Below are 17,267 nucleotides of genomic sequence, written 5' to 3'. Positions count from 1 at the left end.
CATTAGTTACTTCCTCTCTGTGACACATTCTATGATGTTGAAACATATTGATTTTATCTGTCAGTGCTTAAGCTTTGATTTAAATGCATAATTACCTTGTAGAAAAAAATTACATATTTATTAGAATTATATACTTAAACATTGTGGCAATATTTAATACTTAGGATATTGTAAAGTTAATAGAATAGCCGTGAAAATCCAGTCACTGAAGTAACTGAAAACAGTTCCCTTATGAGATAGTCACCTTGCTTGGACCTCAAACACAGCAAGCAGCTCACCATGTGTTCGTTGTGACACAATGGGCCTTGAAACTAGAATGATGAGTCCTGTCCCCATTATTCCCTTGGTGAAAGCTGAACCTCTGGATAAACTTTAAAGAAATGTCTGCAGAAGATCTCAGTGCTGTAGGTGGAGAACTTTAGACATTAGCAGAGAAATCCTTGTCAGCAACATAGATGAAGCCCAAGGTGTGTTTAGAACACGTCACTGAGTTGCACGAACGGACACGATCCAATCTGTAAGCAGAGGGCTTCCCTCAAGTCACAAATCATCCTAATAAATGAAACTCAATTCCTTTTGAAAAGATGTTTTTAAGTTAGTTATATTAAAGCGGAATAAAAGTGGTATTTGTATCAGTTAGTCATATTACTTTAGAAAACAGCTCCAGTATACATGTGTAGTAGTGGCAGAAAACTTATAATATTTAAAATACAAAGTCAATTCTCAAACATCTTAGTGATGCTTATTCCATTCTGAGTGGCAGAAAACTTATATTATTTAAAATACAAAGTCAATTCTTAAACATCCTTAGTGATGCTTATTCCATTCTGAGGTCACCTCTTATTTGCTGCCTGGCCATTAAAGGCCAAACTGAGGGGGCTCAGAGATAAGTATAAGATAAAAGTACAGAGAAATAAGATCTACAAGAAACTTAAGGATCAGAGTGAAATCCACCTGCTGGACAGAGGAAATGGAAACTCAGAAAGAATAAAGCTTACTCACGACTACACAGAGGCTGACACACTACAACTCAGGTCTCCTGACTCTTAGTCTATTGTCCTGAAGGAGATTTTCTGATGGTCGTACAAAGCCAACTGCTATAAATTTTTAAGTAATATACATTTCTTCTCTCCATTAGCCAAGTTGACCGTCCTTATGAATAACTGCTTTTGTAAAAGCTGCTGCCATTGTACCCTTTACCCCCAGGGTGGGGGTGGCAGTGGGGTGTTGTAGTAAGGAACCTATCTCTGGTTAGAGCATGGGCTCTAGGTTTTAGTCACTGTTCTGCCACCCACCAACAGCATGCATTTAGAGAAGTCGCTTTCCCTTTCTGGGCACCAGCTTCCTCTTTTGTAAAATCAAAGTGCTGGGTTTCATTTTGTTTACAGTCTGAAAAAAAAACTAGAAAAATCCATAATTGACTTTTGGTAAGTTTGAATTTTTTATCTAAAATAAATGTTCTTACATGTGAAGATAATTATGAAAGAAATACCATCTCTGAATACGAGGTTTTCTGAAACACTGAGAAGGAAATATCACACAAGGCACCTGCCAAAATGTACACAAACTAAAAAACTGACCTTTCTATGAGTGTCAAAAGGAACTGAGAATAAATAAATCTGTTACAAAATTAAGAGCGGTGTCGTTTCATCCCCAGACACTTATTAGCAGTTATACAATTAGAAGCATATGAATAAAAAAATCTACCAGGTTCTAAGGGATCTTCTAAAAGAAAAACCCATTCTGTTTTTGATTAGTTTCCTCTAGTACACAGAATACTCTGATTTAATTATTAAAAGTTCTTCAGACTGCTTCTCAAATTACCTGAATGTTTAGACTCAGTCAATTGGGATTAATAAAAGGGTAAAACCCCTTGAGGGCAGAGACCACATCTTATCATTCCAACTTCTTGTTTAGAGTGGGAAAACACAGTACATCCCTATTGAATGAATGGCATGTTTGTCCAGGGAGTTTTTTTTTTTTTTTTTTTAAATTAAGAAAATAGAGAACTGTTAACTTGACATTCTAATTAGAATGATAAAACTCCAATATATTTTTGAAGCGATATGCCTTAAGTAACACTGGAAATGAGTGAAGTCCATAATGATAAAGGCAGAAGGAACAGCACATAATCACTGTCCTCTAGCTGATAAAGTTGTTTCCTACATGGGTACCAGTTAGCAATTCTGCCACTACTACACATGCATACTGGAGCTGTTTAAGTGAATGGGTTGGTGGAGGGCGGGAGCCTGGGTTCTCCCTGTTGGGGTGGGAAGTTTCAAACAAGCAGAGGAGGTCTACGATGATACCTATGGTAGTGGATTAATAAGTTGGAGACATCATCATGAATTCATGCTTAGCTTATTATAGACAGGTACATATAAAAATGTTTACATGGGTATATACCGGGGTTGATACACACACACACACACACACACACACACACTCGCATACACTCACACATCTATTTCCTGTCAGTTGAGAAGGCCTAGAAGCAATAACACCACAGTATCAATGAGCACACCTAGTGCTCAGAACTTGGGTTCTAATACCAGTCTTCAGTAAAATGAACCAGGACTCCTTGGAGAAATGGCTGAGTCTAGGCCTGGGGCAGGAAATATACAAGACGAATCTGGGGCATCTTGTACTGCCAGCAAGTAAGGAAGTGCTCAGAAGAAACCACAATGATGAGGTAAGTCAAAGGGACACAGGAGCCAACTGAAAGAGTTTTCAATGGTCAAAGCTAGAACAATCTGAGAAAAAAAAAGCATTAGATTATAACCAAAAGTATCTGAGTCCACCCTGACATATTAAATGACTGAGGGAGAACAGATAAATCTCCTGTGGAGAATTCTAAATAATTTGTGTAGATATTTGGCCTGCAAGGTGGAAGCTAACTCCCCTCTCCTTAAGTGACTTCCTTCCAGAGTGCAGTATGAAAAGGAGGACAGACAGTAACTCTGTTAACCTGACAAATACTGCCTCAGCCAGATGACTGATTTACTCGAAAGTGGTAGTCATGTTGATAGTATGTACTCTTGATATAATGTGATGAAAGTGGCACTTGACCTCTGTGATCTTCCCCACCAAACCCATAACCCTAATCATGCAAAAAACATGAGGCAAATTCTAATTAAGGGGCATTCTACAAAATACTGAAACAATATGCTCCAAAACTCAAATATTTAAGGTGAGTCTGAGATGAGGGAGTTATGAAGACTCAACATAAGGTGGTATATCCCGGGACAGAAAAGGGACGTTAGGTTAAAATGAAGGAAATCTGAATAAAGTTATGGACTTTCACTAACAATAACGTATCACTACTGATTCATTTCAACAAATGTACCACTGATGTGTATTAGTAACAGGAAACTGGGTGTGCAGTATATGAAAACTCTTGGCATTGCCTTGGCAATATTTCTGTAAAACTAAAACTTCTCTAAAAGGTTTATATTTTATTTTTTCAATATGTAGCAGGGCAGAATAGACATAACACAGAAGGCTTGGCTAGATATGGTGTTTTTATATTGGTGAAAACTTTCACCATAACTGGTATTTTTTCATTTCCTAAGGTTTTTAGTCAAAGAAATATATTTTAGTTCAAACTATATACCTAAAGGCTAAAAAATAAAACACTTGGATAATTTTACTAGAGGTAAAAACATCTTTGGTGCTATCATATACTTAATTACCTAGACTTGTTTCTTTTAACACAACAGTTGGTTAAGTCTGAACACTGCTAACAGCTTCCACTTTCTCTTAGAATGAAACCCCAAGTCCTTACCTGGCTTACATGCTCGGGCTCCTGCCTACCTTCTTTAACTCCATTCTATACCACCCTCTCCACCCATTTTCACTGATTTGAGCCCCACGAGTCTTGTTCTAAAAACCTAATCAGTGTCAGGGCTTTCCCGTGGCCCTAGAGTCTGGTATCTGTTACCTAGTGCTGCGTAGTAACTCATCCCCCACACTTAGTAGCTTACAACCCCTAATTCTACTCACTCATGATTTGGGGAGTCGGCTATTTGGGCTGGTCTCACCTGGGACACTCACACAGTTATAGTCACCTGGCATGAAGACTGAGGATGGGTGACCGTCGGGTGAGACATGTTTTTCTAGGTATTTTCAAGTCATGGCTGCGGCAGGGGCCCAAGAGTGACAGTAGAAGCATTTGCTTGATCAAAATCTACCATATGTAGGCTACTTTTCCTGAAAGCTTTCCATAGCTGACTCCCCTTAAAACATTGTCTTTTCAGAGGTCTTTCCTAACCACTGCATTCAAGGTGGCTCCTCATCCTCCCCTCCATCCCTACTCCATTGCTTGATTTCCTTTCTCTCATTATGATCATCCATTACTCACTGTCCACTTGCTTATCTTCTCTGTAGGAGCAGGAACTTCGTTACTTCGCATCTTTATTTTGTTCTGCCACAATAGGGAAGATAACCAAGTTCAATAGCACCCAATCTGAATTGAAATAAGGTGGTTTTTTTTTTGTCGTCTCTTCTCCATACAAAAAATGAAGGATCTACTTTTTAAGTTCAACGTAGAAGGTTATCTGAGGCTTTTCCAAGTTAATCTAGAGCTTCGCCATCCAACATTAAGATACCAGTTTAGAAATTAACTTTTTTTAAAGATCACCAAAATGCAAATAAGCCTTCCACTGAATCTCCGGTTTGTCCCAGTTGATTAAAAGAAAGCTCACAGGGGACGAGATCCAGGAGACTTGTTTCCACCCCTCCAAGTGCAGTGGCGGTCTGTGTGCCAGCTCCTGGATGTCCCGAACACCAAGCCACTCTAAACACTCTCCCCTCCACAGGAGGGCCCAGGATGGGATCGTGCCTGACCCTAACCAATCCAGGTCCAGAAGGTTTTACCATAAAGAATGACACCTTTCAATACAGTTTACGCAAATAAAAAGAGATTGAGCCATTAGAGTATTTTTCCACTTTATTTTTTTATGAATGACAGACCTACCCGATAATTTTATTCAGTTTATTTAAATAAGGATAAGGCTACTTAAAACTTTTTACATACAAAATTGTACATTACAAGGTTAAACTTTCTGTACTGAATTACAAAACCTGCACAGGCATTTAATAAAAGAGCACACTTAAAAACATTTTAACCATTTTGTAGCCTCTAAAAATTACTGAAGTTCCACAGTAGTAAATAGAGGAAGCTCTTACATACATATGATTTTATCTATTGGCAGTTTTACTTAATGTAAGTTTTAAAAGGTCATTGCTATTGAATGAGTCTCTAGATTAGTTTTAGAACCCTCTCTCAAAACTTAAGTCAATCAAAATATTATTTCAAATAATAATGATAATCCTAAAGAATGTTAATATTAGCAAAAATATTATGGCCTCATAGTTGTAATTGAATCAACTTTCCAAAGTGCCTGGATGCTGTCGAGGTTAATAAAGCTATTTTGGTAAACGGTGCTGCCGTCACAGCCACCGGGAAGCAACTGAGGGCCCTGGTGCGGCAGGGCCATGAGACCCTCCGGAACTCACGCAGCAGTCCATGACCCCCCCACATGCAAGAGGACTGGGAGTCACCTATCTTCACCCTCTCAGTGAATGAGAAGGGCCAAGCAATAAAACTCGCAAATCTAAGCCTGAAGCTTAGGACCGACAGAAAGGAGGAAGGAGATGGAAGCAACGAAAGTAAAAATATGGCAAAGGAAGATAAGGAAAAAGAAAACAGGGAACTAAGAGGGAGAGGAAGAGAAGAACAAGACTACCTGCCAATGGCAGGAAGTGGTAAAGTGCCTGTAACTGCACCTCCTTCGAAGCCGCTCACTGACTCCAATGCCAATCACTCGCCTACCGCAGCAGTAAGAAAAACGAGCTTTATTGAAACATAGAATCAAGAGCAACAATAGTAACCCATGCTAGTAAGTAAAGTGTGTTCTGAAGTTGTCAGCCATTCAAATCAAGTCCTTCTCAACTTCAAAGTTCACCAAAGCAACATGTCAAAACTTAAGATTCCCAACCCTTCTGCTTCTGACTCCCATCATTCAGCAGGTTTCATGTGGAGAAAGACGTTCAAGACAAGCTGTATCTCTACACCTTGAGAAGGCACAGCACTCTAAGATGTTGATATGTAATACATAGCACATGGTTTAGCGCTTTCCCACATTTCTAACTCAAAATAGCTCAAGAATATGCTGCTATATGAGCACTGACTCTGAATGTTCATAATATAAACTTCAATTTGAAGCAACAAAGTTACACAGTTCAGCTGTTATTAGCAACCTACTTTGTAAGTTAAATATACAAATTAAAAATTGATTTTGAGTAACTAAAAATAAGTTTCCACTGACTTAAAACTGTCAAATGGCTAATTCTCTCTTAACTAAGAGAGAAATGAAGATGAAAGCAGAAGAATCAACTGAATACAAAATATAATTTGTCATTCTACCCTAAAATCTGCACTTTTTAAAATATCAACATAGTTATGTATAAGATTACATTTGTCCTTCAGCAACATTACATACATCGGTTCTGCAGATAATTATCTACTAAATGACTGACCATTACATTAACAATTCATGCAACACTTATTTAGCATGTATCGATTTTGTCTTACGTGTACAGATTTATAGTCGGGACAAAGGCAGAATGGCTAAAATCTGTAGGGTTAAAGTTTTAGTACAGTACTTACCTGCAAGGCTGAATTAATTTTTTGTAAGGCTATTCAATAGCTGAACTAAAATGCTTCTTTTAGCAAATCAAGAGGAGTGAGACTGCTTGAAAAAGCACTGAAATGCAAACCCCAATTTGAAGATCAATCACACAGAGAAAAAGTATAAAGTAAACTTTGCACTAGGTTAGAAGCACAGAGCAGAAAAGTGGACACTAGAACTCACGAACATAAGGTGCACCCTAGTTTGCAACCAACTTCCGTTATACAGTTGAAAGGAAAACACCACCTTAACACAAATACAAAACCTCAGGAGATACCCGTGTGTGAGACAGCCCTGTGGGAAGCTGTCCACGTCACACCAGCAGGCAGCCCTGGCCGGGTGCCGCACTCCTCTGCTCTCACTGGTCTGACTTCTGACTTCAGCGTCTCCTCTTGCCTCCTCCGCATCGCACTGGACTCTTAAGTTCTAGAATTCTACCCCCTTCTTATTCTCTAAACTTTCTACCAACACGTACCATCTCTGACATGATTATTTCACCTGAAGATTTAAAAGTCAGCTTCACTAAGCACCTAGGAGGGAAGACATCTGAGCTCGCAGGCTGAGCTTGCAGGCTGCTCATGAAAAGAGGAGGCAGGACTGCTGCGTGACAAGAACATTCTAAAGGGTGGACCAGGAACGAGACTGACCAGTCGACTCACAACAAATCAATACTGTTATGACTTCAAGGGAAGAAGCGGTAGTAAGCACTGATTTCCCTTTTGATTTTTATTGGAAGTAGCAATATAAGCACTTACAGAACAGCAATTTTATCTGTATATTCTGAGTAGTTTATTGGCAGCACTGCGAATATGCTTTTCTCGGTGAACTTTGAGGATGAGTTTGGTAGTATTCACCAAAGTATTGTGAAGAACTGTTATATGCTCTTGTTTGGAAAAAGATAAAAATTGTGAACTTCTAAAATATTTGAGTTTTTAAAAAAATCTCAAATTCCTCCAAAGACTAAAACAGACTAATGAGAATAATTCCTAAAATTCACTGGATGCTTTATACCAGACTTGCAGCTACTGATTTGACTAGGGTCAATAAAAATGACTTACACTGAACCACTCATTTAAAAAGAAATTCTTTCCTAATCAGGGAATGAAAGGCAAGATTTTTTTTAAAAAGGAGGGGAGGTTTATTTTATTTATTTTAAACCTAATTTTAAACCTCTTAAGAAAATTCCACAATAATCAAGATCTCTGTAAATACTGTCAATATATGGGAACTTGTTTGAAAAACTAGTTACAGTTATATTTACATTTTTGGAAACTTTCCTTCATGGCCATGTAACGTGTTGTATCTTCCTCTTTGCTTCTGGGGGCTTCAGGTTATTCTGAAAAGATATGAACAGAAATCAGTTTATACTTCTAAAAATGTCAGAGGATAACTTAAACATTTTAAACCACTCTGTTTATTACCAATGTACGAATGGTAGATCACTGCTGCCATCTGGTGGGAAAATATTTTAGGAGATTGGGGTAAAAAAGCAAGCCTCCTCAGCTCCCATTTCCCACTGTGGTTCCCCAATATTTGCATGTTAGAATCACCCAAGGCACTTACAAACATGCCTGGGTCTGGGTTTTATTCCAGAACCAATCAGATCAGAACCAGTTAGATCAGAATCCACAGAAAGTGGAGAAGAGGTGCCGACCTGTTTTTTGGATGCCCCTCCAGGTGACCGAAAGCCACCCTCAAGAGTTGAGGACCACTGGTACGGCTGAAACTTATTGGATTTTGTTAACCAATGTCACCATAAAAAAATTAACTTAAAAAAAAAAGAGTTGATGACCACTGACTGCTGCAGAGCTGCTTCCTTCCTGCCTAGCCCACATCCTCCCTCGACCTCAAAATCCAAGATCATAATATGAGAAAAGATTTTTTTTTTTAAATCACATCTCTGAAAGAGTAAATATTTCCTGAGTAGAAAATGCTTTAAGAGAATGAAAAACAATTCTCGAAGCTCACTCCTTATTGCCATATTTGAGGTCTGGATTCTTCTCCCCACTCCCACCTGCCACCCTCCTTCTCTCTTCCACAAAGGTAACTGAGGTAAATTTGGAGGTAGTGTGTGCTCTGAGGCCAAAAAGGCTGGAACGCAAACTGCAGTATGGCCACTACTAGCTCTGGAACCCTGGAAAATGTATTTAAACTATCTAAGCTTCTGTTTCCTTATCTGTGAAATGGAAATAATTATTGTGCCCACTTCACAGGGTTACTCAGGATTCACTGAAAGAATTCAACGAATATAAGAATGCAGGGCTGGTCAGATACACCAAAGTCTACCATTTTAGAACGTCTGAACTACTCTGAGTGTCGATCCCTCTGACACACAATTTGAAGATGATAATAAAGCCAAAGTGTATACTACAGGAACGTGCTATACACTGAATATGTATGTGTACCGCCTCCCCCCAACCCCCCTGCCCAAAGTCATATGTTGAATCCTAACCCCTAGTGTGATATTTGGAGGCGGGCCTCCGGGGTGATCAGGTCATGAGGGTGGAGCCCTCATGAATGGGATCAGACCCCAGAGAGCTCCCTTGCCCCTTCTGCCACCTGAGGGCACAGGGACAAGCAGTCAACTATGAGCACGAACGTGGGGTTTTCACCAGACACTGCATCTGCCAGTGCCTTGGTTTTGGACTTCCCAGCCTCCAGGACTATAAGAAGTAAATGTTCATTGCTTGAGCCATCCAGTCGATGGTATTTTTTTGTTATAGCAGTATGAATGGACTGAGACAGGAATAAAGGCTATAAAACTGTTGATGTTTCAAAAGTAAAATCACTTTTCTGAGGAGCCTAGGGAAGGGCTAGATAGATAGGCAATATATATAGAGAGATAAATGTATCATCTCAAATTAAATCCAGGCATCCAAATGCTTAAGTATAGTAGAGCATGACACAGTTATTCCCACAAACATCCTCTATCCCTCCAAGAATAGGGACATTTGAAGGGCAGGGGAGACAAGTGGTAAAGCCTAAAGCCTCTAGTGTGGTTTCTTTGTTTATTTAATTTATTTAAGGCAAGGCAACCCTTGGTTGACCTCACAGATTGGAAGGACCTTGTCAGCTTACAATCCTTTATTTTTTAATTCTTTTTACGCCTACAGCACCTGGTCTTCCTAGGTGGTCTCCCATCCAAGTACTAACCAGGCCTGACCCTGCTTAGCTTTTGAGATCAGTTGGGATCGAGCTTGTTCAGGGTGGCATGGCTGTAGACTTAGTTTGGTTTTCAAGTAAGTGTGTAACAGACAAGCTAAGGCAAAGCTCTAAAATGCTACTTAATAAATGTGTGACTCTAGACAAACCACTTGACATTTCTCTCTTTTAGTTCCAAGACAGTTAATGATTATAAGTAAGAAAAATCAAGAGAAAGTGTCCAAGAGATTTACATTTTAAACAAACAAAAAAATAGAGTGCACTTTAAAAAACATTAGTTTATCATCATGAATTTTAAAGTTCCAGGGTGGGAGAACATCTCTTATTAGCAGGAAGTTACCCCACACTTACCACGGCCTCAGCTTCTTCTTTAGGGGCAGCTCGCTTTAACTTCACAGGAGTAGTTCCAACAGGGGACAAAGGCGGCGACTTCACAGGGCCGGAAGGACTTTTCCTATGCGTTAAGTCATGGTTCTGTTTAGTGTCATTATTAGTGTGTTCCATTTTATTGTTCGTAGGCAAATTGGAAGACAAAATTAGGGGTGAAACACTTGAAGAGGAATTTGATAATTTTCGAAAGGCATTACTGGTAAAGCTTGCCTGAGGGGGAGGCTTGAGTCGATCATTATCCCCATTCTCTGTCTTTTTCACTTTTATGCTTGTACTTGTTGAACTTCCATCAAACACAATGAGGGGTCTTTTCCTTAGCCCATCTACAGTGCTACTCCTGAAATCAAAGAGATGTATTCATGAAAAATAGCATCTGGAATGGCAAAGCAGTTCACTAGAATGCAGAGTTAAAACAACGACCAAAAAAGATTTATTGGTAAGACTAAGTTATTGTAAGTGGGACTACTGGAAATGAAATTTTCTATGTTCACTTCTAAATGAAATCATAATTTCCTAGTGCTTTAAAGTTTAAATACTTATTGACATAAAACTTAAAGGTAGTTTTATTGTATACACAATAGTTATTTTTAAAACATCAAGTGACCAACTAACCCTAGAACTTAAAGCAGAAAGTAACTAAAAAAAATTTTAATTTTTAAATACCGCCATCTTATTGATAGGGCTATCTCGATGATGTATCAATTATTATTTAGAAAGAATAAACTATAAAACTATACCAAGAGCACCACAGTAGCAGTCTATAAACAATCAGAACATTCTATTCTATTCATTAGTCTCTAAAGCCAAGGCATTTTCTAAACTAACTGTAACATATGCATAATTTTAATTTTAAAGTTTATCAAGTCTTCACGTTTAGTTTCTGAAAACCTAATTTCCATTCTTAATCATAAAGAGAATAAAAGCATTAATCTGTTCATTATTCATTATACCCCAAGTCAAACAATAGATTTATGATAAGAATCTTTTAATTAAACATGTTACAAGGACTTGAGCAGGAAGAACAGTTCAGCCTCGCGACTCAAAGCGTGGTCCAAGAAAGCAGCTTCAGCTCCATGTTGGGAGCCTCTAAGAAATGCAGAATCCAGGGATTCCACCTGCACCCATTCAGAATCTGCCTTTTGACCAGATCCTACACAACTGGCCAAACTCACCAATTCTTGGGTCGCCACTGAACATCATTTGGTAGATGAAAAATAAGCTCACTGTACACCCACTGCCATTGCAGAAGGGACACAGAGGGACTTAGAGCAGGGCATAGCACCTTGTGAGAGTTCAATCTAAGATTCAAGAGGTGCACTGAGAAACACAGCACCAAAGATCTAAATCTAGCTCTGTGTGACCTGGGGTATGTAACAAACCTTCTCTGGAACTCAGTTCCTTCAGGACAAAATAAGCGACTCAACAATATCCGATGATCTCTTAGATCCTTTTGGCTTTAATGCTCTTATACAAGAGTCAATTTTTTTTTAATGGAGCCAAAGATCCTTTCTAAAACAACACTGAGGGACTGAAAGAACTTGTAATATGAAGTAAAATATAACAGTATTGAAAGTTTTGATTAGGACAATGTGCCTGAATGTACAGATCAAGAAGAAAACATTTGCTTAATAAGAGTTAATAATAGTAAATGAAAGAAATATACAGCATAATCCAGATTTATGAAAGCTAACATAGCTAATACAGCCTGCATCAACATGTAACCGCCAAGCTAAAATGATGCTCTATCTGAACTGAATGTGTTCCTGATCAAAAGTGAGACTGTACACATATTTATTTTCCAAAAGACTATGAGCATACATGTTGTATTCTTCAACTATCCTAACACTTGTAGAATAATCTCTCCACCAATGATGCATTTTTCTTTCTAACTAGAAATTAAAACCACTAATCAAATCACTGTTAGCACTATCCCTCTTCCCCGCCCTCCATCTTTCCCACTGTCTCTAGCGCACGGTCTGTGACAGTACTCTACGTACAGAAGGCTCTAGAAGACAATCCAGTAAGTAATCACTAGAACCCACTTACAACAAAAAACACACAGAAAAAAAATAACAAGCCCACTTAGGGATCTTTGGACTCTGTCCTCATTAACTAACCAGCTCCACTGACTGATCAAATGTGACTTTCTTTAAAAAAGGAAATTCATTTGCCTGTGGTTTTAGAAATATTTTCTAAGATTTAAAAATTTTAAAGTATTCCTGAAGCTTATGACAGTCTCTTCATTTCTTTATTATTCAAAGATCTGAATATGATCATATCAATAGATGCAGTCTGGAAATTGAAACAATCATCAAAAACCTACTAAAAAGTAAAAGTCCAGGACCAGATGGTTTCACCAGTGAATTCTACCGAACATTCAAAGAAGATTTAATACCTATTCTCGAACTCTTACAAAAAAATCGAAGAGGAGGCAATGCTTCCCGACTCATTTTATGAGGCCAAAATCACCCTATACCCAAACCTGGTAAAGATAACACAAAAAATGAAAACTACAGACCAATATCTCTCATGAACACAGAAGCAAAAATACTAAATACTAGCGAACTGAATACAGCAACATATTAAAAAAGATTATACACCGTGATCAAGCGGGCTTCATCCCAGAGGCAAGGGGATGGTTTGACATACGCAAATCGGTTAATGTGATACACCACATAAATAAATTAAAAAATAAGAATCATATGATCATATTAATAGACACAGAAAGAGCGTTCAACAAGATACAGCATCCATTTATGATCAAAACACTTAACAAAATCAGTATAAAAGGACAATATCTTAATGTAATAAAGGCCATATATGACAAGCCCTCAGCCAGCATTATACTTAATGGTAAAACACTAAAAACCTTCCAAGATCAGGAACAAGACAAGGCTGTCCCCTATTGCCACTGTTATTCAATACAACATTGGAGGTCTTAGAGAGTGCAATCAGGCAAGAGAAAGATATAAAAGGCATCCAAATAGAAAACGAAGAAGTCAAACTGTCACTATTTGTGGATGACATGATTCTCTAGATAGAAAACCCTAAAGACTCCACAAGAACACTACTAGAAATAATAAGCAAGTACAGTAAAGTTTCTGGTTACAAAATCAACGATCCAATCAAAAAATGGGCAGAGGACCCGAAAAGACACTTCTCCCTAGAGGACAAATGGCCAATAATTATATGAAAAGATGCTCAACATCGCTAGCTATTAAGGAAATGCAAATCAAAATCGCAATTTGATACCATCTCACACCTGTTAGAATGGCTATAATCAATAGGACAAGTAATAAGAAATGTTGGAGAGGATGTGGAGAAATAGGAACCCTCATACACTACTGGTGGGACTGCAAATTGGTACAGCCACTATGGAAAACAGTATGGAGGTTCCTCAAAAAACTAAGAATTGATCTACCATATGATCCAGCAATTCTTCTACTTGGTATTTACCCCAAAGACTTGAAAACTCATATCCAAAAAGATATTTGCACACTCATATCCAAAAAGATATTTGATGTTCATAGCAGCATTATTCACAGTGGCCAGGACATGGAAGCAACTGAAGTGTCCTACGATAGATGATTGGCCTAAGAAGCTGTGGTACATATATACAATGGAATATTAATCAGCCATAAGAGATGAAATACTGCCATTTGCGACATGGATGGACCTTGAAATAATCATAGTAAGCGAAATAAGCCAGACAGAAAATGTGGAAAATCACATGATATCACTTATATGTGGGATATAAACTTAAAAGCAACAAATGAACAGGACAGAGATACATGGACAATGGACTAGTGGTTACCAGAGGGGAGTGGGGAGGGGGAAAAATAAATAAAATATTAAAGAAATAAAGGTAAAACCCCACAAAAACACAAACATGCCAAAAAAAAAAAAAAAGAAAAAGAAAAAAAGTGATCTGAAGGGTCTTACTTGACTCCACTTCTTTCTCACACTTTAGCCTATCATGTTGGCTCTACCTCCAAAATACATCAGACTCATCCATTTCTTACCAAGTCACTACTACCTTAGTCAAAGCCAACCCACCTACTAGTGCCTAGATTATAGCACAACCTCCTAATTGGTTTCCCTGTTCTCCTTCCCCCACCTTAAATCACTTCTCAGTACAGCAGCCAGTGTGATCTTGTTAAAATATACCTCAGGTGGTGTCATCACTCTCCTCAAAATCCTCCAGAGTAGTTTCTTAGCTCAAAAGTAAAGCCAAAGTTCTCACATTGACTTAAAGAGCTTTACACAGGATCTGACAATCTCTTCTACTCACCACCAACAAACCTTCCCTCTGCTCTCTGGATTCTCTCCACTCCTGCTCTGATGGCCTCTTTGTTGTTCCTGGCATACAATGGGCACACTCCTGATTCAGGTTCTTATATTCTACCTGGAATGCTAGCTTGCTCTCTACTTTCTAGACGTCTCTCTACTAAAATTTCTCAGTGAGGTTGTTCATGGCCACTTTACCTAAAACTGTAATATTTCTTCCTTAGCATGTCACCATGTAACTTACCACGTATTTTACTTAACTTTTTAAATTATGTTTTGTCCATTTAAAATATGAGCAGGGAATTTTTTGTTTTATTCATGTCATACATACAGTATCTGGACTCAATAAATAGTTGTTAAGTAAATAATTTTTTTTAACCTAAGTTGACCTGGGGGACAAAAAAGAAAAGCAAAATTGTTGAGTCATTTAAGATGCAAACCAGAACCACTGAAAAGTACCTTCTAGTTTCGTTTTTTAGCTCCTGTTGTTCTCTTTTCTTTTCCATCATTTTCCCCCATCTATTCTTTGGCAAGTCTCTTTGAGGCAATGGTATTGCATGCTGAACATAAAGATCAGTAAGATTGTCTTTGTTTATTCTTACGTCATTTTCGACAGCTATGTTCTTCTGCAGAAAAAGAAAAGGTAATTTCAAAACAACATCCTTCATATTAATAACCGACCAACTACTTACCTAACAATGCAAAACACTACTGCTTGAATAACAAATTATAAAACCATTTTCACAATTAGACGTATGCATAAGTGTCCTATATAATGCTGCAAGGAGCAGTATTATAAATAGGTTAATCTTGTAAATATTAGGTTCAGCCTCATCTTAAAGACAATTGGCCATGTCCTCAGTGTGACAAGGACTGCTATCCACGACTGCTTAGCCAACATACCAAGCAATAAGAGTTATTTCCAGTAGCATCATCTTAATCTGTGAAGGGAACTGAAAATGGAGGACTGCCTGAAGAAATCAGACAAGAGAAAGCTAAAAATGATAACAATTAGTACATTCTGTCAAAAAAAAAAAAGTTATCTAGTGTTACTATCATGATCAGATTAGTGGGGTGAAGGTGGAACTCTGCATATTATTTCTCGTTTATTTACTACTCCTTCTTAAATGGAAGATAACTACCAAGATTTCAAATGGCCCTATGAATGGAAACTGCAGTCCCCTGACCAATGACTGTACTGATTAACACATCATTAGAATCTGCTCCTGTTTTCACCAATTCTTTCAAGTAGCTTCCAGTCATTACCCAACCACTCCTATCTAAATCATTTCATTCTCCTTCATTTTCCAATCCGTTCTCAACATCATGGAAGACATATAGCTTGGATTTAGGTTTATGAAGATGGAAATGAGATCTTGGACTCTTCAACTGCCATTCAGAAAGGCCTGGAAACATTTGTGTTCAGTAGAACTGACAAAACAAATCTAATTTATGTCCTGTGATAAATTTATCCTAATTCCTTTATTTCCCTCTAAAACTTGAAAGCACAAAATTTACTTTTCTCTCTTACAATAGGCAATTCGTTATTATCAATTTTCACCCTGTACTCACTCAGAGGTACATGGAAGCCCTGGGGTTCACTTGGACCACATTCCCAGAGAATTCAAAGGCAGTTAGTTTGGGAAAAACTGCTCCAGGGTAGAGGTGCTCAAACTGTGGCTAGCCCCTGGACCAGCAAGAACTTGTTAAAAATGCAAAATTTCAGGCCACACCCCAGATCTACGAAATCAGAAACTCTGGGGATGGAGGATAGCAACCTGTGCTTTAATAAACCCTGGAGTGATATACCTAAAAAGTTTGGCCACCACAGGTGAAAGGCAGCTGACATCACTTAGCAGGAGGGATTGAAGGAATTACAGAGTACAGTATTGAAGTGAAAACATAAAACAACAATATGCTACTTAAAACCCCAGGGAAACGTTCAGAATTCTCTACCACCTTAAACAAAATCTATCACTTTTTTATCTTATTTTTCATCTACTCTCAGATGCCACGTTAGCTGAAAAAGAGCAAACGCTACATTGAGAGCCAGGAGCCCGGAATTCTCCTCCTAGCTGCATCATTTACCGCATTTACACATGGTGTGACCTTAAATAAGTCACTTCACCTCTCTTAGGACTCTGTTTCCTCATCTTTAAACAAGTATGGAGAATGGGCTATTTCTCCGATGCTTTCCAGCCTTGACAGTCCCTCATTATTACCCTTCATTTCCATTCTTCTACAATTCCTCCCCCAATCTCTCCTTCGCTCAGGCCCTTGCTTACATACGAGCCGTGGGGGTCGCCTAGGACTCCTCTTTCCCAGCCACCAAGAACCGAAAAAGGTAAGTCCTAATTCCCAGGAATTCTTGATATGCCAAAGATGTCTCTTTTCCGGATGGGGGCGTGGGGAGACCTGGTGGGTATCTGTGCGGGATGGAGAGTGGCCCAAACCCAACCGGAGGAGCGACGCCGGCGGGTGTGTCCGCCGCCACTGAGGATACTTGGTGCAGACTCCGGCCTGAGCACCTCTCCCAAGTAGGCCCACCCGCTCCGGCGCGCCCGACCTGCTCCAGCGTGAGGAGAAGGAACTCCTGGGACAGCAGCTCCGGGTGCAGCAGCAGCTCCGAATCCGTACAGTTACGACCGCCCACATCCCCCGCCATCGTCGTCGCCAGGAGACCCGGGCCGGCTACCCACAAGGCTCCGCGAAGGGAGCGCCCAGGAAATGACGTAA

At 38.9% G+C, this 17,267-nt stretch overlaps 1 protein-coding gene and 1 pseudogene across 2 annotated transcripts; both read right to left on the bottom strand.

The window, feature by feature from the left end:
- Positions 1–4,930: 4,930 nt before the first annotated feature.
- On the bottom strand, positions 4,931–17,256 carry CUNH2orf49 (chromosome unknown C2orf49 homolog). 2 transcript variants are annotated; one of them, XM_039840142.1, is made up of 5 exons: positions 17,098–17,256; positions 14,991–15,157; positions 10,455–10,581; positions 10,206–10,328; positions 4,931–8,028 (listed from the first exon to the last, which is right to left on the bottom strand). In XM_039840142.1, exons 1-5 carry the CDS (start codon positions 17,194–17,196, stop codon positions 7,972–7,974), a joined length of 573 nt encoding a protein of 190 aa, XP_039696076.1. In that variant the 5' UTR covers positions 17,197–17,256; the 3' UTR covers positions 4,931–7,971. The 2 variants fall into 2 exon arrangements, with proteins under 2 accessions (XP_039696076.1, XP_039696075.1); XM_039840141.1 differs by having other exon boundaries at positions 10,206–10,581.
- LOC120584498 (uncharacterized) lies at positions 9,797–9,915 on the bottom strand (annotated as a pseudogene).
- Positions 17,257–17,267: the final 11 nt, after the last annotated feature.

Source organism: Pteropus medius, unplaced genomic scaffold, assembly GCF_902729225.1.
Source record: "Pteropus medius unplaced genomic scaffold, Ma_sr-lr_union100, whole genome shotgun sequence".
Taxonomy (NCBI): Eukaryota; Metazoa; Chordata; class Mammalia; order Chiroptera; family Pteropodidae; genus Pteropus; species Pteropus medius.
The sequence above is the reverse complement of the archived record's forward strand: the minus strand, read 5'-3'. Positions and strand labels throughout refer to the sequence as shown.